The sequence below is a fragment of the Eretmochelys imbricata genome, chromosome 8 (assembly GCF_965152235.1).
Source record: "Eretmochelys imbricata isolate rEreImb1 chromosome 8, rEreImb1.hap1, whole genome shotgun sequence".
Classification (NCBI taxonomy): Eukaryota; Metazoa; Chordata; order Testudines; family Cheloniidae; genus Eretmochelys; species Eretmochelys imbricata.
In genome coordinates, this window is record NC_135579.1 from 50,721,228 (window position 1) to 50,744,454 (window position 23,227).

At 49.8% G+C, this 23,227-nt stretch overlaps 1 protein-coding gene across 1 annotated transcript in view; it reads right to left on the bottom strand.

The window, feature by feature from the left end:
- ASTN1 (astrotactin 1) overlaps positions 1 to 23,227 on the bottom strand; it is a 177,039-nt gene that overhangs the window by 42,132 nt on the left and 111,680 nt on the right. Inside the window, exons 9-11 of the mRNA XM_077824003.1 lie at positions 5,114 to 5,188; positions 1,378 to 1,515; positions 368 to 518 (exon numbers count right to left, since the gene is read on the bottom strand). Of these exons, the coding sequence (XP_077680129.1) occupies positions 368 to 518; positions 1,378 to 1,515; positions 5,114 to 5,188 (364 nt within the window). The remainder of the gene's footprint in view (positions 1 to 367; positions 519 to 1,377; positions 1,516 to 5,113; positions 5,189 to 23,227) is intronic.

Consider the following 23,227-nt stretch of genomic DNA (forward strand, 5'->3'; position numbering starts at 1 on the left):
GAGGGGCAGGAACATCTGCGTGTAGCAAGGGTTGATGCTCCCTCGGTAACTTTTATCCTCGTTAATTTGGTGGTGTTAGCAGAACTCATGGCTCAGAGGCCCCTTGGGGCTGCCTCACTGTCTTAGGTTAGAGAACTGTGGGTAGGTAGAAGCTGGGAGAAGCTATCCATGAATAAGTTAGATAGTGTTGGGAGAGCTACAGTAAAGCTGTAATGAACCTTCTGAAAAGGAGGACCTTGTTAAGTGACGTGTTTGTTTGATTCCTCCCAAGGCATTATGGAAAGCTCTTAGCTGCCCTTCCACACACTTCTTATCACATACAGCAGACAAGACAAGCTTTGGGCTCTGACCCCCAGGACGCACGCACCACACAACCGGACGAGTCCAATTTGCGGTCCGAGATGCAACGGAAATTCTTGCTGCAGCCCCCGTTGTCCTTGGAGCAGTCCCGAACCGGTCCAAAGGAGTCTAAGAGAACCTCCAGGCTATCAAAGGAGGAGGAAGTCATCAGTTCTTCCCTGCAAGGAGGGGGAGAAAGGGACACAATACAAAATTCAGGTCGTAGAGCATAAATATATTAACGCCATTTTAATCTAAAGTGCTAGTGAGTACAGATATATTCACACATCCACCAATAGATATTTGCACCTACAGTGGTACACAGTCATGCGGCCATATTTTTGTACAAAACTGTACTGATCACAGGTGCAAATTAGACTAACCACACACACACTAACCTCACTATCCATTTGTGCATGGGCAGTGCATGCTGTGCACAGAGAGGTAATGACTGCATGTGCAAATGCTGCCAGATGCCCACCTGATATTGTGACTCGGAGGATCCCCATCACTGAGTAGTGAGGACTCTAAGTCTGTATGTAGCTGGTTAGCTTTAGTCCTATGAGCTGACACTAGTAAGACCCAACAGGTACTCTCTGAATGACTTAATCTAACAGCTGAGATGTCTTTGAAGGCATGGCTCTAAGCAGGCTGAGGACCATGGCATGCAGAAGGCACATGGTGAACGTTGTACTAAACTCTGCCCAGGAAATGTGCACCTAAAGGGTCTCCCAGGGTACACAGTGAGAGCTTTATGCAAAGTCCATTGGAGTCAGAGGAGAAACTCTCATGGGACGTCACTGGGCATTGGGTCAGGCTGTATATCCTGATGTCCTGTTGACATCTGAATGAACATCCACCAGAAAGACACCAAATGCCACAGCACTGAAGGACTGTAACAATATACAAGTGCGGTTAGCTCTATGGTTCCTCCAACTTCAGAGCCTGCCTTGTGAGTGCAATCCTCCTCCCCCAGTACTGGTGTGGCCCTCTGGACGCCCCGTGCCTCGAGCTCCCCCGCTCCACGAACACACTCACCTGACCTCCACCGCATCCTCCATCACCGTCATGTCCGTTTTGCACTTGGCTGAGGGGTTGATGGCCAGTTCGGCCGGTGGGATCACAAAGCTCTTACTCAGTGGCAGCCACATCCCTTCCCCCAGGGTGTAGGTGAACCTGTTGTAGAGAGTTAGAACCGTTCACTAGGGGAAGGAAAACAGCACGCACCTGAGTTCAAGCCACACAGGGGGACAAGGGGAGGGGCGCATGTAGGAAGGGAGGTGCGACTGCCACAGCAACCGGATAAGGAGGATGGCGCAGGGCCCCTGCCAGCCACACCCCCTTGAAGAGAATGGTGGATAAATGTCTGGTGAAGAGCCCCTCCACACCCATGACCCAAAGCACAGACAGCTCCTGAGCCAGCACATGGGACGGAAGGAGATGCTGAGGTACTAGGATGGCTCTGGGTGTCTATTCACAGCCCCCATTCCTATAGTATCCAGCACCTCACAATCCTTAATGTATTTGTCCTCACACCCCCCAACAGGAGATAGGGAAGTGCTACCATCCCCACTTGATGGGTGGGGAACGCAGGCACAAGGTTGATTAAGTGACTTGCCCCAGGTCACCTACGAAGTCTGTGGTTGATCTAGGAATCGAACCCAGGCCTTTGGAGCACCTGTCGGATGCCCTACCTACTAGATCATCCTTCCTAGCCCCCAAGCCAGCCTTGATGCCTTCAGTAAAGTGCTGGCTCTTCGTTTTGCTACAGAGTCTGACTGTAGCACCTGCAAAGTGCAACGGGCAGCCTGGCTATAGGGGGAGAAAGGTTCCATGGAGCATGGGATGGGAGAAGAAGGAAAAGACAAATGGGGCTGTGGTTAAGGGAGGAAGACTGGCCTTGCAGTTTGGGCAATGCACAGGGACACTGAGGATGTGGGACCATTTCCTGGCTCGGCCAGACTTCTTGGGTGACCCTGTTTGAACCATTTAGGCTGGGAGTTAGAGGACACCACTTCCCACAGAAGCTGAGAGACTGGCTCCTTTGAAAACCCCAACTTTACTCTCTCTGTGTCCCAACTCCACATTGGTGCAATGGGGCTTCTTTTAATTGGGTAGATGGTAAATCAGGTTTTCAGGGTCTGGAACGGCTGTGTTTGCACAGCACCAGGCACGTGGGAGGCCTGCCCTCCAAGCACTACTGAAATGCAGAGAGCGGAGTGGGGGACAGCAAATTGCCCCCAGTGCGAGCGTAAGAAAGGGACAGGCAGCCTGCCACAGCCCCCCTCAGAGCAGGAACACACCAGCTGCAGCACTCCCTGGACGAGAGGCATTCCCTGTCGGTGGGAGTGGGGAGCACACTCAAAGCTACAGCCCTGCCTCCCAGCACAGCACGCGGCTCCTAGGCAGATGACTCCCTCTCCCTGACAACTACTGCAATCAAGGCAGTCAGAGTAGAGGCAGGGGCTGAGGGATGCAGCTAGAGGTTATTCATTTATTCATTCTCTCATCTGCAAGCTCCGCATTTCACCGGGTGGGTGTCAGTACAGGGGCTGCCAGCAGGCTCGCTGCTTAGAGGCAGCAGAAATGGGCAGGCACGAACGAGGAATATGAACATTGGCTCCCACGTGAGCAACACGCTAATCGTTGTGGTGCAAAGGGGAAGAGGTCTCTTTCCTCTCTCCCACTGCCCACCAGCACTCAGTTGCTGCTTTCATTCACAACAGACATACCAGCCTTCTCCAAAGGAGGTGCTCTCTGTCCCTGGGGCCTGGGCTAGAACCTCTGATCCCAGGGCCTAGCCCAAACTGTAACTGATGGGTGTCCTGGGGCAGCTTATCTCATCACTGCCCGCTGTAGGATTCTGCCTCTGATGAAGCTGGTGCTTGCCCTGTCAGAGATTGGAGACTGGCCTAGAGGGACCAGTGGCGCGATCCTGTGTGGCAATTTGTATGTTTCCCCAGGAGGAGGCAGTAGGGCTATGAGCAGCCAATAGGGGCCCTCAGCAGGAGCCACTAAGCTAGTCATGGCTCCAGCTGCCACAGAAGCCTCTTCGCTTTCTTTCTTTCCCCATTGACTGATGTTAAAGGTGCTGCATTACTAGGCCTGGAAGCTGACATCCTCTGCTCGTCCACAGGACAAGTGGAGTCCGGGCAGTGCGCCCCACCCCCATCCCACGAACATGACTCCAGTCTGCCCTGGCTAGATCACCTCTAGACTGAGCAGCAGGTTCAGCCTCCGTTGCCTATTCTGCCCATAGCCTCTCTAGTGACACTGCCGGCAAGTGGCTGGGTGGAGTTAGTAGACCTGGAAAATCGGAGGGCGGTTAACTCACCCACCAGTGGGAGATCATGGGGGAGAGCATCCGAGCTTGCCAGGTATTCAGAATGCAGGGAAGCTGCAGACCCACTGAGAATAAAAGCCAGACTCCAGCAGGCAGGAGAATCCCACTAGCCAAGAGCGGCCCGCGTGTACCAGCAGAGCACGGAGAATGCTGTAATCCCGGTCCCAGCCCCACACAGGGTGACGCAGGGTGGGGAGAGGTGACGCAGCACTGCGAGCAGGAATTGGAGCTCGGTGTGTATACCATGCCTCCCCGATGCCCACGGTGGAAACAAACTGTTGCACTCCATGCCTGCTCCCAGGTGCTTTACAAATTTCTATATTATTATTCCCTTCTCGCCAATGGGGAAACCGAGGCACACTGCAGATAAGTGATTTGCCACGGTCACAGAGTGAGTCCGTGGCTGAGTTGGAAAATAGAACCCAAGTCTCTCAACACCCAGCCGTCAGAAATGCTACCACTTCCAAGTGCTCCGGACCTCGGTTTTCCACCTCACCCAGTGCAAGAAGCTAGGCATCCCCTGCCTTCTTTGCCTCTTCCCCCTTCCTGTTTTCCCTCTCCCAGCCCCAGAAGCACTCACCGATTCATTAACTCGTTAATGCCTCCAGAAGGGGCTGGGGGGGGGAGAGAAATGAGGCTCTCTCTGAGACCATGCAGCGCCTAAAGGCCTGGTCTGTATTAGGACACAAGCTGAGGTCTTCACCCAGCCCTCAGGCCAAATCCTGAGGCATTAGTGAGGCTCTGCTCAACTTCTGTCAGAGATTTGCCTGAGTAAAGTCTAAACCAGGTAATGGCCTCAAGGTCTGGCCCTTAGTATGCTATAAATGGAGAGTGCCCTGGTTCACAGTGGGCATGACGCGTTCCAATAGAGAGCGCCACAGAGAGCTCCTGTGGGCAGAGAGGGGAAACCGGGACAAGAGCGGGGAAAATGGGAGATTGCGGGGACAGGAGAGAACACCGGTGCAACCACACAGCAGGGAAGCAGGAGGGAGAATGTACCAGAGCTGCCACCATGCAAAGGGGAGCATGGACAGGACAGCAAATGTGGTGGAGAATAGCACAGGAGCAGCCATGCAGCTTCACGCACACACACGCCCCCATGAGCACAGACACCCAGGATCAAAGCCTAGCTGCCTTCACAGCCAGTGGATATAGTAATAACTCGCTTCTTCCATTGAGTTAGTGCTTGTACTGAAAGAGATCCATCAACCGGTTACCCCAAGCCACCGCTCAACCCAGACGTGGCCAATCAGATCCCTCTGACGCCCACAAGAGACGTCCCGTGACCCATGGGAACTAGGGAGTGTATTTATTGACGGACGTTTGAGGCCCATTGTTCTGTTTGTGCCCAGAGGGCACGGGGAGGGGCTGGCTGGTTGGCGGCAGGGAGGTAAGGTAACTGGGGATGCTCGCAGGGCAGCCAAGCCTTACCTAAAGATCTTATCCGAAGGCTGCTCTCCCAGCACCAAGTCAAATCCACGCTGGAATATTGTATATGGCCAAGGTCTGGAAGGAGAAAAGAAAATAATATTGTGTACTAATTTGTACAGCACCATGCGTACCAGATTCGGGGCCTGGGTCTGATCTCACATACACCCGTGAATATCAGAAGTGACCCCACTGGCGATTCACACCAGGTTTATGCTGGTGTGAGACCAGAGTTACTCTGGCTACACATCCAGGGATTGCTTCACTGCTCAGTGGAATGCAGTTGTTTCTAGAGTTGCTGTTTAGCAGTGCACAGTAACACTAGGCAACAATTTAGGACAGGAAGCAGGGCCAGTGCTAGACTTGCTGCAGGGCAGAAACCAAGGAGTAGGCCCCCGCCCCGCTGAAGCCCCAGCCGCCTGACATCCCTGTGCTCCCCACCCCCGAACGTTCCTCTGCGCTCCTTTGGGGGGCGTGCCCCCCAGATTGAAAACCTCTGCTTCCGTGTGATTTATTTCCACTTTTAGCAATTAAATGACTAAGACTCGCGTTACATTTCCCCAGAGTGACACTGTAGAGATGATGTAACTTAGCTTCACGGGGGCCCCGTGGTGTGGGGCCCTGCACAATTGCCCCGCTTGTCACCCCCCAACACCAGCCCTGACAGGAAGTGAAGAAGACTAGCTCAGTTCATTGAATCTGAAGGAGGAATTCAGTGAGGCAGAAGGTAATGACCTAAACAGGACCTGGACCAGGACAATGAAGCCAACACTTCCAATGGCGTCCGGAGATTTCTTGAATCCCTGCCCTCTGTCGCACTGCCCCCTACCACCGTCCTGGGACATTGGTTTGGCACCAACACTCTGCGAGGGTCCCACCTGCTGCATCAGCAATACGGCGTCCTGCGGGATTCTGGGTTTCCTTTGGCTATATCCCATCCCAGTGCTGATCCTGTTCTGATTTTGCATGCAGCGCTGAGCGGGCAAACCCCTGCCCCTGCCTGGAGCCCTGCTGACTTTGTCTAATTACCTTAGCTGCCCTCTTCTTCTTGAATGTAGCGAGCACATACGTAAGCTTTAGCACCATGTAGCTAACTCCTGAAGAAACTTACCTCATTATATCCCCCTCGTAGTGTCTCCTCTGATGTAACACGTGGTCGCCCCCCAGAGGGGAGAAAGCACGTAAACAATGGAGGAAGCTGCTCCTGTTAGAGTATACGTGGCTTTAACGGAATCTCCCACTCAGTTTGTCATACGTGCCGCATCTCCACTGTGCAGCTTGTTTTCCCAGAGGCTGCAGACATCTAGGAAAGCTTTGGGGAAAATGGAGCTGTATCCCGCCTGTTTTTAGAGAGCCTGGAGGAGTACCCTTGCAATTCAAACCCCTGGCAGGAGAGGACTCCGAAAGCAGTGATGGAGGGCAGGTCGTGGGAGCCACGCTGAATACACATCTCAAAGAACCACAGTTACTGTAGTATAAGGAACCATTCTTCTTCCATTATATGTCAGTGGGGATCCCACTGTGGACAACAGTCAAGCAGCATCACACCTGGATGGTGGGACTGAGGAGTACCAGCTGCATTGGTCAAACAGTGATGGGGATACTGGTCTCCCAAACCTGACTTCTGACATAGTTCTTAACTCCAAGATACAGCACTGGACAGAAGTCAGTGGGTTACTCTATGTCGTCACCCTGCAGATTTCTGACATCAGCACATCCCCAAAGTAGACGACAGATATAGAGCTCTGGTGGAGTGAGACTTGGTGTTCAGAGGGAGAGCCACATCAGTCAGCTGGTAACACACTGAGAAGCAATGGACCACACAGTGTAATATCCTCGGCGAATGGGTGATCTCTAGAATACCTGGCTATGGCTACAAACAGATGGGGAGATAGCTTGAACAGTTTGGTCATGTCAATGTAATAAAGCAAAGCCCTGGACACATCCAGCGTGTATAATTTCTTTTCTCCTAGAACCAGCTGTGGTTTCAGGAAAAAGACAGGCTGGCTTATCAATTGGTTCAGATGAAATTCTGCATTTACCTTAAGAATGGACTTCAGGTGAGGTCACCGTACCATCTCGCTCATAGGGAATGTCATAGGGGGCATTCAGCTTATAAGAATGGCCAGTGACCAGTGCCAGATGCTTCAGAGGGAAAGAACAGAACAGGGCAATTTCGAGTGATCCAACCCGTTGTTCAGTACCAGCTTTTGGCAGGTGGAGATTTAGGGACTCCCAGGGCAGTTGCGTCCATGACCATCCTGGCTAATAGCCATTGATGGACCCATCCTCCTTGAATTTATCTAATTCTTTTTTAATCCAGTTATAATCTTGGCCTTCACAACATCCCCTGGCACCAAGTTCCACAGGCTGACTCAGCGTTGTGTGAAGAAGTGTTACCTTTTGTTTGCTGTAAACCTGCTGCCTATTAATTTCATCGGGTGACCTCTGGTTCTTGTGTTATGTGAAGAGATAAATAACACTTCCCTGTTCGCTTTCTTCACACTGTTCATGATTTTACAGACCTTGACCATATCCCCCCCCCTTAGTGGTCTCTTATCCAAGCTGAACAGTCCCAGTCTTGGACAGCTCAGTGGACTTTAATAAAGCTGAACAGAAAGCCAACATGTTTTAAGCGCAGTAAGTAATTGGGGATCTTCAATATCATGGCTTAAACCAGGTTCAGACCACGCCAGGTGGCCCATATCAAGAACCTCTTCCATTTAGAGGAATGCATCCTCCTGGTAGACATTTGCCTGCTGTGAACCAGGATTTCCTGGACCTGTAAGGAGCAGTTCCTATCCATGGTACTGAACCAGCCAAGAGCAGTGCTTTCAGGTGCTGCAACTCCAGGTTTGGATGGAGCATCGGGCTGTAGTGCTGTGAGCTGGAGTGGAGGCTGAACCGACATCCGTAACAGGTTTGTCAGACAGAACTGCCTCAGCCAGCATAAGGCTACAAGACTGATGATGGCCCTGTCTCCAGATCTTGACAATCACCACTGGAAGCAACAGAAAGGCATACAGCAGACCTCTGCTCCACTGTAAGGGAAGGAATCCAATAACAATTCTGGGTTCTGTCCTGCCCTGGAGCAAAAGATCTTAGATTTGGTGCTGTCCTTGATGGCAAACAACTCTATTGGAGACGGGGTGGGGCGGGGGTCCACAATGGCAGGATATCAGTCCTACCACAAATCTGTGCAAGGGTTGGTCTGCTCAGGAAATCTGCCAGATTGTCGCTGACTCCTGGTGAAGGGCCATCAGAGTTATCCCATTCTGATCGTACCAGAATTTGACAGCCTCCATGCAGAGGGGCAAGGAGTCTGGGCTCCCTTGTTTGCAAATGCAGTGCATGGCTGTCATGTTGGCTGTGACACTTTGCACTATCAAGTTCCAGATGACAGGCAGGAATGCCACACAGGTAGTATGATGGCTTTGAGCTCCAGGACATTCATACCTACCTCCCTGTCGTCTAGGGACTAGGCCCCTTGTGTCTGTAGATGGTCCAAATGAGCTCCCCAGCCTGTCCTTGACACATCCGTGATCAGGGTCTTTGTTGAAGCAAGGACTGAGAAGGACACCCCCTCCACGCTTCTGTGAGATCCAAACGCCAACCCAGCTCTGCAATGACACACAAGGCACTGAAACCTTCTTGTCTATTCATCGTCTTGCTGGGGGAACAAACCGACCTGAGCCAGAGTTGGAGGGACTGCAAAGTCTGGCAAATGACACCACATGTGTGAATGCCAATATGTGGCCTAAGGCTGCAAGTCCGTACTGTCGTACACACTTGTACCTCACACCTGCTCCACTCCTATGCCTTTGCATGAAAACCTGGAGCATGCAGGACACCAAGAGACAGAGCTATTCAAACATATCTGATCTCCCACGCATCAGGTGTATGCACACCTAAAATGGGATCCATGCAGATGCATACTCGAAAGAGAACACCCGTTAAAATATGTTGCCATCCATCATAGTTGGAGAGACACTGTCGGGTCAAAAACCCGAACAGTCCCATGCAATAGTGAGCTGAGTTGACAGTGGCATCAGTATCAAGGGATTTCGTAGTTTACAGCTGTGGAATGACTGCACCTGGAATACTGAATCCATTTCTGGGCAGGAAGATATTGACAAGCTGGAGGGAATTCAGAGAACAGCAGGAAAAAATAATAAGGGACGGGAGGGACTGGTTAGGACGAACGATTAAAAAAGAGTTAGACAGGTGTAGCTTGGCTAAATGACAATAATGGAAAACATGATAGCAGCACACAGATTGAGAGCAGGTGTAATACAAGCATGGAGCAGAATTATTAAGGATAGCAGAAGCAGCTAAAAGGACACAAAAAGGGAAAATCTAGGCTGAATATAAAGAAATAGGCTCTTTTAGACTCTGAAATAGTCTCCTGAGGGAAGTAGCAGAAGAACTCTTGTTTGGGGTATTAAAAGTGGCTTGATCAAAAATATGCCAGAAAAATGGGCTCAATCTCCAACTTGTTTGGTAAAGTATGTGGCTTGAAGGTCAAATGCTCAGGGTGGTGACGTGTCACTAATGACACATGGCACCGCCACCAGTACCAAGGACAAGATAGAGTCACACTGGCCAACCCACTGCTCCCAGACCTGCAGAACACTATGGATGGTGGATGGTTTCCAGGATCACCAACCTGAACAGAGGGAGCACGGTCAACTCCTGTTGTAGGGTGCTCCATGGATGCCCACCTATCTTCTCCACTCTCCCACAAAATAAACCCAGCCTCCGGAACACTTGTCTTGCCAGCACTGAAGAGAATCAGCTGCATGGTTGTGACCACTTCTGGTGGTAGATTTCTCCATGGTGGTATATCTGCCTTTTAGATGCTGGTAGAAGAAGCTGGAGTTGACTTCAATGACCTTTTGAGAGATACCACAGTGGCCACTCGCCTTGCCCACCCCCTGGAGAACACCATCCAGTGAGAGAGGTGAACTCAGACCTCGAGAGAGATATTGATGACTGAATATTTTCCAATTGGTGCTAAATTATTGCTATGCAGAAGACAATCCTAGCAATTCTCTCTGCAGGTAATTACAGCTCTATTACACAAGCACCTTAATTTCTAATCTGAAGTTATTTTAGCAACAAAAAAATTTCTGACTGTACATCTGTCTAGTTTCTCTACCAGGATTCAATATGATTTTTGTCAAGTCGGCGAGAACTGGAGGATGCCATTCATCCCACAGATTGGACTGGCTCAAGTAAAGTAAGCTTTAGAACTAAACACGTACATTCTTGCATGTCTCACAGACACCTTGAATACACTGCCATCTATAAGCCTTTCAATACTCCTGCAGATGGGCTTTATTCTTGTCTCTCGGGAGTGCATCAGATGGCGAACAAAAGGGGAGACAGTATTGTTCCATACAGACACAGGCAGGGAAATCATTATAAGAATGGCTTTTTTTCCCCTGCTCAGTGAATTTAGTGCTGGTGAAAGGTGCCGGATCGACAGCCTTGGAGCCTGGACTCCTCTGTTTAGCCACAGACCAGGATCAGACTGGTCAGCTGCTCTGCAGACTTCCCCATGCTGCACAGCCAATGGACCCTGATGATGAGGAGGTCTGGAAGGCTTAGTTTATCATCAGTAAATGCTGGTAAATATCTATTTCACAGTGTCCCTCTTCCTCTCCTCCTTGCAGGGAAGAACTGATGACTTCCTCTTCCCTTGATAGCCTGGAGGTTCTCTTCGATTCCTTTGGACTGGTTTGGGGCTGCTCCCAGGACAACGGGGGCTGCAGCAAGAATTTCCGCTGCGTCTCGGACCGCAAACTGGACTCCTCCAAAACTTGTCTTGTCTGCTGTATTTGACAAGAAATATACGGGAGAGCAGCTAAGAGCTTCCCATAATGCCTTGAGAGGAAACCAACACATCACTTTTCAGAAGGTTCTGAATAAGCAGGCAAAGAGGCTGCATTACAGCTTTACTGTAGCTCTCCACACACACAAACCAACAAAAAAATTCCCATCGATAATAAGAAAAATTTACAGATAGGAAAATGCTGCTGGAGAACTTATTAGAGTTTGATTTAAGGATATTTATTTTGTATATTTTGATATGTGATGCCGACAACTTGTGTTTTAATGGTTATAAAGCTTTCACTTCTTGAATCTCAACATCATCTCTCCTTAAATAACTATGGTCTGACATGCCCTTTACTTTCTGGCAACTGAGAAAATTGAAATGCATGCAAAAAAGGAAAATGCACAAGACGCATGGGGGTTTACGCAACTGTGAAAAAAATTTACAATTAATGTAAACTGAAAAAAGTGCTGAAAATAAACCAATGTTATCCATCAAAATTATTTTTTAAAGAAATAGAATTCTGCCAAGCCTAACTATGGTCAACTCAAGAAGTACAAAGGTAATTCACTGTCCAGTGGCTCATTGAGTATTTCAGTGCAGAATTTCCCAACCAAGATTGAATACTGTGATTGTTCATGTGACGCTGGTAAATATTTTTCTAATGCTCATTGTCCAAATAAGCAATTGCTGGAGTTTCCAGAGGTATCCCATGGGATGGTGAACGGGGTCCACATACCTGCAACTGGGAGGGAAGGAGAAGGTCCAAGTGATTCTTCTTCACCATTAAGAAGGGGCCAACCCTGCAAAAAAAAGTTTGAGCACCCCCCAGTACAGTTAATAGCTTTAAATAACTAGGCGGGCTGGGATTTTTGAAGGAGCCTATGGGGTGAGTGCTCAACTCCCACGGAATTTTAGTGGATTATGGGCATCATACACCCATAGGCTCCTGTGAAAATGCCAACCCTAGCAAATACATTAATCAATAAACAACAAAGTCCTTATTTTTGATTGCTCTTAGCCTTCCAAGCAGCTCGTGCTGTCTCACTTGGCAACACGCCCATAAGCTCCATGCTCCCACAGGCTGCGAGGGCTGCCAAGTGACATTCTACCCGCCAACATGGCATTTTATACAAGGGAGGGTCAGGGGAAGGCAAGGGCCAAGCTGGGGGCCAGATCCTCAGCCATGCCAGTGTTCGGCACTGCTGAGATCAACGGAGCTTCTCCCAGAAGAGCCCACGGCACAATGGAGCACCAACTGGGCATCCTGCTCCATTACATCACTTGTAAAGCTCCTGGTGATTCAGTGGGGCAGGATCAGGGGGGTTGTTTACATGTGTTGCCGTCCCTGCTCCTGCACTTGTCTCTAGTGCAGCTGTGATGCGTTATACAGGACGATGCTCTTGAGTACCAAGAGGAGGAGTCCAGATCGGGTAGTGCCTGCTCTGGGCTGCTTGCACAGCAGCGCGTCTCTCCAAGACGGCTGCTGCTGGACACAGGAGAGCCTCAAGTGGTGGCACTGTGGCCTGGCAGAAGGCTTGGGAGGTTCTGCAGGGAAAATGCCAACTTTGGGACACGAGGGGTAGAGGGAGGTGGACAGAAAAGCCTGGCTTGGGTACTTAGCAGCAGCTGGAGGGGCACCCCACAGGTTCTAAAGCCATGTCCTCTTCAGTGCTGCCCGGACCATGCTGCACGGTGTTCAATAAGGCTCCTTCCTGGCTGGGTTTTGTTTTTCTTTTGGCTTCAGAAATAAGTAATGGAGGCGACTTCATCTCTCCGTGCATCTCTCACCATTTCAGTCATTGTCTTTTTCCCCCTGTTGTTCTGCTGCTTTGTTTTGTTCCCACTTTCTCTTCCCTTTAGCGTCTCGCTCTTTCCCCCTTTCATGATCGCTGCCGGCTCCTCGCTGCTCTATTTTTGTTGCTCTTGGCAAGTGTTTCAGTTGCACAGTCTTTAGAGCTCACAAAAGAAATGAGGGCTGATCAGAAACAGCTCAGTGTTTGATCAAACTGGATTAACTGTGCTCAAAATGACCTCATCTTTCGCTATCAATCACGCCGTTCGGGTGTGAACCTGAAAGTGAGGGCTGCCACGAAGCAGACAAAGTATGCCAGCAACTGGGCAAGCTGCTGCTTCAAAGCTCTGCCAGTGCACCTCAATTCTGCTCGTCAGCACTCCCTGCAAATCCAGTCTCGACTGCCATTCACGCCTAGGTACAGAGACAATGGCTCAAAAACAGGGCTTGGTGGGAACCTCCCAAACCGACTGCACCTGCAAAAAAAATCCTGGGTCTCCACCCCCACGCAATGCCTGGTGCCGTAACCTATTGTCCCATCTCAATGTACATTTTCTATGCTCGGTTGTTCCAAGGAACCGTTTTTATCTGCAGTAACCTTTGCCTTTTATTCTTTACATCCCTGGCTTCTTCTCTCTCCTACCAGCCCAAGTGTCCGGATGGGGTGAAGGGGTTACAGTATGGCCAGGGGAGTGAGTTCAAGGAACATGCTAGTGATAATGAAGAGTCTATTGTAGCCACCTGCAGGGAACCTGGAGGGAAGACTACGGAGGAGGCACCAGGCAGTCAGTCTGTTTGCGGGGGGGCTAGGAATATTGAGATGCAGTTGGATAAGCTCTGTGTTAAGCTCTGCAAATAGCTGGTTTAATAAAGAGCCTGGTCAGTTTACTCAGAATGGAGTCCTCTCAGGCTGTCACCCAGCAAGTGGCACAAGAGCTGAACTGTGTACATACCTCCCAACATTTCAAGTGCTAGCGTGGGACACCACACCATTGAGGTTTGACCCATCCACTCCTCCGCAAACGGAGACAAAGGGCCACCTGGGCCAAACCTGAGAGCCATGTCACAACGCCACTGGGTCTGGGGGGTCCATTAAATGGGAGGCATGAGTCCCCTTTGCTCCCCCCAGGGGCTCTGACTGTGGGAAATGTTCCACTACAGAACAGGGGGGTTGGTGCGGTCAAAGCAGGACAGTGCCGTGAACCCCAGGACTGTTGGGAGGTGTGCATGTATACACCTACCTCCCCTTAATTTTCCAATCTGAAGCTTAACACAGTGAGTAGTCCAAGTACAAACTATCTCCCCATCGCTCTGTTTGGGCTGAAAAGGAAGGCACCCTGTGGGAACCTTCTGAGAGTCATCCACAAAATACACCTTATTTAACCCCCCAAGATGAAGAAAGGATTTGGGGTCTGCTCTCTAGCCTGGAGTAGAAATAGCAGCTCTTCTTTTCCTCCCTGTATATAAGATGGGTGCCCCATGCAGCAGAAGAGGCTCCTGCCAAAACTCACATTTCAGAAGCTGCCTTGAGGTTTTGGCACAAATTCCCCTGCTGATATGGGAGCACACGTGGTGAATTACCATGAGTTAAAAAAAAAAAAAGCAGAACCTCGAGTTCATGAAAACATGCCCCGCAATGTCAAAATTTCAATATTTCACGCAAAATAAAAGCATCCGACAGTTTTGAATCCAAAAATGTCTGAGGGGAAATAAAAAAAATCTGTTTGATTCAAACTGTCAACATCAGCCCAGAGGACGACGGACAAGAGCGGCCATTTTGAGTTGATTTCTCAGCGTGTCAGCGGAAGGTGCATTGTCCTGGGTTAGGCGCATTTAATGAAATGTAAACGTAACACCCCCCCCACCCGAATCCACACCAAACCAAGAAAAAATACCCCCCCAACACATAGTGGAAGTGCTGAGGGGAAAGGAGGACAACATGAAGGAGATGGTGATGGGCGGGAAAATGGCTGCTCCTCCTCAGCAGGCTGGGGTAGCAGAGAGCAAGAGCATTTTGTTGTGGTTATGGGGACGTCGGATTTGGCTTCCTGCAGTCACTGTGAGGGAAACAGGGAGACTCGCAGAGCAGGGCTCAGGAGCCCTGTACACCTACCTGTGGAGGAGGCACCTGGAGGTGCCGGAGCGTGCGAGGGTCCCGAGGAGCCACCAGCCCTCTCCCCTGTGCCAGGCATATTGAAAAGTCAGGCCGAGAAGCTGCAGTGGCAGAAACCCCAGCCCCAAATCCCTGTTTCCACCTGACCCCAAAGAGCTGACGAGCTACACCAACAATCCATTTTCTCGGCTAAGTTAAAATGAGGGTCGGAGAGAAGACAGTGACTCGCCAATTCAAACTCATCCTGGTGTGACGTCCCACCCACTGAAATGCAATCCAAGGGACTCCACATGGGCCTGACCCAACATCCACTGAAGTTAACAGAGTCTTTCCATTGGCCCGTGATCTCTGAGTGCTGTACCCTGAGCCAAAGATAACAGGTAAGAAGGACCCAGCACCCCAAGTGCTGAAGCCCCCTCCGTGGCCCAGAGCTCACATCACCAGCCAGTGGGTGGGCAAGCAGGAATGCAGCGTGCTGTGATTTCGGGAGTAATGGCTGCACCTCAGCTAGCACCAGGAAGGGAGAGGAAAGGGCGACATGAGCAAACATTTGTAAGACCAGCTTCAAGTGGGGTTTATAAGATCCAGCAATTTCCCACCGGCCCGCTGGTGCTCACAGCTCCAATTAGATCAGCCTTTGTATTCCTTCTAAGACCTCTGCCTCTCCCGTGCTGTTTCTACTTGGGCCAACCTTTTACTATCTGTGGCTTGGCTTTTTGCTTCACTTCTTTTTCTCCATCCATCCCCCTGCTATCCTTCCCAGCCAGCTCTTTATTAAAAATGCTAACGCAGACACTTTCTCCCTGGGATGCCTGTGATCTGAAAGGAGAATTGGAGGGAGGGGAAGAATGGAAGGGCATAGAGAGGAGGAGGCAGCCGGGCGGTTTGGTGCACAACGGATCTGAAAGTCAGAGAGCTTTTCATCTGGCTGTCCTTCAATCTCACAAAGCCGAGGCGCGCAGCGGGGGATGGAAAGAGGCAGATTTAAAAAAAAAAAAAAAGAATTTTAGCAGGGAAAGCGCTGCCCTTGTAACTGAGGGATGCCTGTGTCCCCAGCCCGTCTTCCGTTTGCAGCCTTGCCAGGGCTTCGCTTGGTTTGGAAGTTGTGTGTTGGGATGTGGGAGGAAGAGAGGGGGCGGCAATGTGGAAGGACGAAAGGAAGGAGGAAGAGGACAGGGAAAAGAAGGGGGAAGGGGAGGAATAACGGGGGAGGAAGCAGGGAGGGGCACGCGTGCATCTTGCTATGCACGTTAAGTTATTGAAACTGAGCACTGGGAATGCTGCAGAGCCTCAGGAGGGCGTGGAAGGGAGGGTGCAGGTATTGGGGCTAGGGAGTTGAAAAGGAGGGGCTGATTCTGGGAAGTCTGTGGCTTTTCTACAACCTCGTGGCTTCCTGCCTCTCCAATCCCCACTTGGCTCAGGTCTGTCCTTAGCCAGCATCCCCTCCCAAGCCCCATCCACATCACCCAAGGGAATTATGCATCCAGGGAACAGGAGTCTCCCAGAGGCGACGCTCAGGCAGCTCAGGGTGTTCCTGGCAGGACGGAGACGGGAAACGGCTTCACTAGCTAACTGCCTCCCCCTACCGAACAGCTGCGCCAGTCCCTCACGCTCACACCTCTGTGGCTGTTGTTTCGCTGCTCTGGAAGTGGATCTAGCTGCTGTCCTGGCTCCCAGGGCCAGCCTGTGATAAATGAGATCTGCACACACACATCTGCAAAGAGAGCCTGGGCTAGCTCAGGCACAGCATCAGCCCCCACATGCCAGCGGGGCCCTTCCCAAAAGAGGACAGGATTGCTGGGCCAGGCATTAGATGCTTCCTCTTGAAGAATGATGGATGTGACTCCTCTGGCTGCTCCTGCAACCTCCAGCAGTGCAATCCCTCCAGCGCCTAGTGCGCTTCCTCTCCAGAACAACAGGGGAGGCCAGGCAAGGCTCAGCAAACTGCAGTACAAACTCAGAGATGCCTCCCTTTTCTGCTTCTGCAGCCAGCGCCATGTATTATGCCTGCCAGCCTCGCCCAGCGCTGGTGCAGACGTTGTCTGCTATGCCTCCTGGCCAGGTACTGAAAGCACAAGCTGTGCCCATCTGCTTCACACAGCTCATACACCAATGACACTTGCCCGCCTCCCCAGGACTGGTTGCTGACATCTGCAGCACCGGTCTGTCTTGCCCAAACACCACAGTCCTCCTTGCCCACCTGCCTTGCTTAGCATTGACAAACAACACTCCTGGTCCTGGGGAAGTTACTCTCCAGTAATTCTGTTTGTTGTAGCCCTCTCCCCTTCCGTCCTGCACAGCCACAACAATTACAGCCAGCTGTGTGGCTCAGCCTACGAGAGCACAGAGGAGAACTCTCTCTCAATCAAGTCTAGTATACAGGTGCCAATCCACCCATTCCCTTTCCAATCAGAGATTTCCAGAGCAAAGTAACAGATATTAAGATTAGAGGGGAAGAGTCCAAGCAGCACTCCTTGAGGAGAAAGAGACAGATGCAGAATGGGAGAGGAGAGGACAATGACTAACAGAATTATCAGTCTGTCACTTTTCCTTCTTGTACATCCCTCTTCTCCTGTGCTACCTAGCAATAGACATTACAGACCGTGGCTGTCACAAGCAATGAGCCAGCCTTATTTTAATCACAGTGCTTGGAGCACCCAGCAGTCAACAAGTGTCAGCAGACAAGGACAGAGCCAACTGGTAGCATCATGTGAAAATGTGAGATGACCAGGTAGCCCCTTGCAGAAAGAGATGCTGCCATGCCACCAACAGGATACCAATTAATAATTTTGGATGTAACCAGGTTAACAGGCAAAAGTCCTCAATCCACCGTGGTTTTGATGACCTTCTGTTTTGAAGGCTGCAACGGGGACAAATGAACTGTTGACTTTTCTAAAGCTACCAATGGGGAGAGACACAAAGTGGCAGAACTTGCTTGACGGCCAGAGAGAGAGACTTTCTCAGTGGAAGGAAGACAGAGTGAGAACCCACGACATCACAACTCAACCTATGCAAAGCAATATGTTACAAATTCATTCCTGGAATAAACTCAGGGAGAGCTGAGGAACTGGCCTGTCTTAAAAAAGACAAACATAATTGTAGGTTAGGAGAGAGAATCTGTGAATTGAGGTTCCTCTACATTAGAGAAGGGGGAGAGGGAAATAATTCCCTGCCCTGATCCCACAAGAATGCAAGTGTTCCCAGAGTGCCGGGCTCAAAGGCTCATGAGCCAGAACAGGGGAGCTTTGCTGATTGGTTGAAGGCAAACCATTCCATAGGTTAGTCCACTTACTAACAAATCACCAGAACAACATAGGGGTGCAAGACGCCGCCACCTGCCAGAGACCAGAGTAACTTGCCAAATTAAGCTACACGTGTGGAAGCCTCACTTTGCACTGGTGGAGTGTCTCTACATTAGTGAAGTGACGCTGGTACAAATTTATTAGAACACAGACAAACCCAAAGCCATTCAGGTATTTCCAATCTACTTCGATCCATGCACGGATGCCACTGGGGAAAAAGTACAGAACCCAACTGTCAGGTGAGACCATTGACCATTATGTTGCAGACCTACATAATAAACAGGAAGGTGTGTGAATATGAACAGTTAATAGATGGGCTAATTAGACCCAGATTTATTTGTGGTAGACCTTAGAACTAAATTGAACCAAAGTTATTGCATGAAGATGACTTGACTTGCAAGGAGCAGGACTAATGAAAACTGTGCTTTCCAAATGAAAGTGTTGACACACAGTGGAAGAACTGAAGTGCATCTAATTGAAAATGCATATCAAGATGTAAAGACAGAGTGCAAGGATAAACAAACAGCAGAAACCAGATGTGTGCTTAGGTTGAAGAACAAGGTGCAAAAGCAGATGATCAGAATGGTTGTGCAGTTTACAGTATCTGCTCAACATGATGAAAGAGATATTCTTTAAAAGAACTTGATCGTGTTAAGGAGATTGGGGCAGCATTAATGGTATACACCTCACATTGATACGGATCCTAGTGTGGCACCAAAAATGCACACTACACTTAATAACCCATTGCCACTGAGCAATAAAGTTCAAAGCTGAACTTCATTAGATGGTAAAATTAGATGAGACTATAGACAAACTTACTGAGTCATCACAATAAAAAAAAGTCAAACCAATTAGACATATATAAATCCAAAAGATTCGACTAGGGTCCAGACGCAAGCACTGCCCTATGAGAATGACGGAGGAGGTCAAATCTAGATTTCAAAATGCGAGATTATTTTCAGTTTGGGATATAAGATAAGGGATCTAGCAAGCCACATTGAGTATAGAAAGTTCAAAATTCTGTATCTTTAACATCCCTTTTGGTAGCTATGTACCAAAGCACTGTGGTCCCAGATCTGTGAGGATCTGTATGGAGTGGAAGCAATTGTTGATGATCAGCTGATTTAGTGCGAAAGTGAGCAACAGCACAATGATAGCCTGTATTTCTGCAGAGCACATAAAAGAAAAGCACTTAATCTGAAAAGCAACGAATGCCAGATCAGGTTGAATGAGATTAGGCCAGATATTCAGTGACAAAGGAGTTCCATTGAACCCAAGAAAAGTGGAGGCAGTTGTACAAATGGACAGACCCAAAAATGAGTCCCTGCTGAGAGATTTCAGGGGCATGTTAACTCAGCAAATTCATCCCCAAATTGTCACATGTAGTTGTGAGAGGAGCACTTATTGATTATCTGTATTGTGATAGCACCAAGGAGTCCCAGTCGCAGACACCACGCTGCTATGCACTGTACAGATACAGAACAAAAAGCCGGTCCTTGCCTCCAAGAACTTGTCACACAAGTAAGGCTGCTTGAAGACAATACAGTAGCAATGGCAGGATTTGCTAGAGAAAAATTTGGGGGGAATTACTTTTTAAATGGAAGCTCCTGTATGTCAGGCTAACAAGACCCGGAGATCTCAGTCAACACAAGTTCACGTGTTGGGGGCTGTCTTTCTGAAAGATGATCCCATAGTAGAACATGTCGCCAAAAACACAACAAAGCCATGCTCAGCTTGAAAAAAAAAATGCTGAGGGTTGTGAGTTGTTTCACGTTTATAAGCAGCATTGGATGAGGTAGAAACTGGCCAGAAAGCACTCCAAGTCTTATTGCAAGAACTACTGAGCAAGGCAGCACCTAGACTTCTGAAACGATCATGAAACTGCAAAAGTACCTATTAAACGTGAAGCACAGACTTGTAACTTTTTAGAAAGGACATGCTTTCAAGAGGCCCTATAACTATGAAAGCCAGGAGCTGCAGGAAGAAGAGTTTGAACTAAATACCATGCAACTACCAACGTCCAAATAAAATTTGATGAGTTCAAGGAATAAACACAAAATGACACCAGTCTTACAACAGCTTGAGAGAGTAATTCTAGATGGATGGCTGATGGAAAAAGCCCTGATACTTCCAAGCATATATCTTATTGGGACTTAGAGATGAGTGGAGGGATTTTCAGATTCACCTAACTGATTTAGGGGTACAAATCCCATTGAAAGACAAAGAGAAATGCTGGGATTCTGCACAAAGGGTACAATGCCATAATACCACACAGTATGATGTTGGAAATGCTAAGCATAATCTACTGTGCCCTTTGAGGTATTGAGAGGCCTAAGAACTGAGCCCAAGAGGTCCTATTGTGGCCAGGCATGAATGCTGCCATTGAAGGGATCCAAGTGTGAAATCTGCAAGATATGCAAGCAGCAGAATGCAAATGAACCACTGAAGCCAGATGAGATTCCTGATGGCCATGGGGCTAGGGATGGTACAGATCTATGTGAATTAAACAGGATAGAGTCCCTCTCACTAGCAGACTACTCGTCTTTTTTAAAAAATTGAGCTGTTGCACAGCACATCGAGTAGGCATATAACACCACCTTGTAAAGTGCAGTTTGCTCACCATGGGATTCCCGGAGCACCCACGGGAAAAAATATAGTGGGTGCTCAGCATCCACTTATGGGCCCCCCTTTTCCTCCCCCCGAGTGCCTCCTGCCACTGGCACGTCCCGCCGATCAGCTCCTTGCCTTCCCCCACCAGCACCCAGCGCTTTCTGGCCGCCTAGAATTAGCTGTTCAGTGGTGTGCAGGAGGCGCTGGGGTGGAGGGAAAGAAGCGGGGCAGGAAGTGGCAGAGCAGGGCGACGTCAGAGGGGACTTCCCCCAGATGCCAGAGATTAGAAGGGGCAGGACCAGCCCCTTCCCGCTGCTGGGACACTGCTCTGCAGCGTGGCGGGCTGGCGGCTGCCTGAGAGAGCCTGGCTGGGGAGGCGGCTTCCGCTCCCTGTCTGGGCTCAGGTGCCAGGGACCAGGGTCGAGTGAGTCAGAGACCCCCTCCCTCCATAGCATGTTTCCAGCTCGCTCAGCTGTGGTCCCTGACAGCTGAGCCCAGACCAGGAGGGTCCGGCATTAGAAGCAGCTCCTTCCCGCTCTCCGCCCAGGCTCCCTCCCACCAGGGAGAGCGGCAGAATGTGCCAAGGGGGCCAGGTGCAGCAGGAGGACAGAGGAGTGGGTAAAGCACGGTGGCCCTAGGCTGATTGGGGGTTGGCCAAGGGGGACACGTGACCTCCCCTTTTGATCATTCCCCCCCTGCAGTATGGGGAGGCACCCGTTGACTATGGGGCGCCTTCGGGGGAAGGGGCAGAATGGGGCAGGAAGAGGCAGAGTGGGGGCGGGAAGAGGCGGGGCTGGGGTGAGTCTTGGGGGAAGGGGATGGAGTGGTGGCGGGGCTTGAGACGATGCGGGGGTCAAGCACTCTGTGGAAATCAAGAAGTTGGTGCCTATTTTCAGATAGATTCGCTATGCATAACAGACCACTCAGCAATTCTCTTTGATGCGTTAGTTCAAGCACACCATGTCAAACCATTCGCATGTACGGGGTAGACGACAGTGAAAACAGCAAAACACTTGGCAAATAAAAAAAACCTTGGGAATTCAAAGCATCTACAGTTAGCACCGTTGCAACACTCCTCACAATACTTCATTAGTATCACCCGTTCAGAGAGTGACGGACAGAAGGCTCTTCTGGGTGTTCCAGGGAGATGGAGCTAAATCTCAGGAACAACTTTTAGTCCCCGATGAGAGGGGCTGATTCTGAGCACATTTCAGTTCAGTGCCTCAGAGACAAAAGTCTGGTAGGGAGGATGAAATTTGCCTGCTGGCTCTCAGTAGAATTCTCTCCTCTCCAAGAACAGAGTTCCGAACTGGCTTTGGGGTCTCTACAGCAGTGGATTTTTCCTTTCTACCCTTCCTCTTCCCCCCATCATCCATATTTTTATCCAGTTACCAGATTTCTTCATCTTTTCTTTCCTCTTATGTACAGCAGCGGTTAAGGCAAGAAGAGGTTAGTGAAATGACAGAAGTAGAATTGAGAATGGGGGCTTGAGGTTGCAGTCCTACTTCCAGGCCAGACGACAAAAGAAAAAGAGAAAGCAAATGGATGTTTTATACACACGCCTGGCACATGCCCTGATGGACTGATCATTTGGCTCTTCGCTTCTGATCAGTGGAGCCATCACATGGTTGGTCATTGGTGTTGCTGGACAGATTGTGAGAAGAAAGTTGGATGGCAATGGACTTTTACCAACCTGGTACAGAATCTTGCTAAGTCCCACACCTCATATATAAGTCACTGGACATACTGGCATGGATGACGTCTACCACCAATGCCTAAGTGTTTTTTAATGGCTCGCATGCTGAGGCTGGGTGTATGGGAGAGCTCAGGAGTTTTGACAGATGTGTTAAGGATGAAATTTTAAGAATGGGTCCTTGCCAGAAGGTTGTCTCCTTGGTATGAGTGGATGGGAAGCTGACACCTTGAGTAATTACGGTGCCTCACCTGGAAGAGTGGCTGATCATGTGCTGCATTTGTACCACTAGATCTCAGCACAATCTAAACCAGGGTCACATACCCAGCAAAGAACAAGCTCCCCCTTAGGACGGTCTGGAGTGAATCCCTTCCTATTCTCCACGTTAAACACCGCATCTCTATTTAGCCACACTCCCGTCCCCGTGCTCCTGCAGCTGCTCTGCTTTCTGTTTAATTGCTAAATTGGTTTTAAAATGAAAGAACCAGAGACGAGTTTGGAGATAGCTTCTGCAACCCTCTCCCTGGGCCCCAGTTCAAAGGAATCTCTGCTCAGGGCCAGGGAAGAGAACAGCAGACTTAATACGCTCTCTCTGCAATCCTCTGGTGCGGAACAGCACAGCAGGGGTTGCTGGGAAACGAAGTCTTTGATGATCTTCTCTTCCCGCTGTGAAGACTAATGACTTTAAAGAAGGCACCCTGCCAAGGATGGGGCTTCCATGGAAAATCTTACAGCAGTGTAATTAGACAAGAGGAGGAAAGTTTTGCT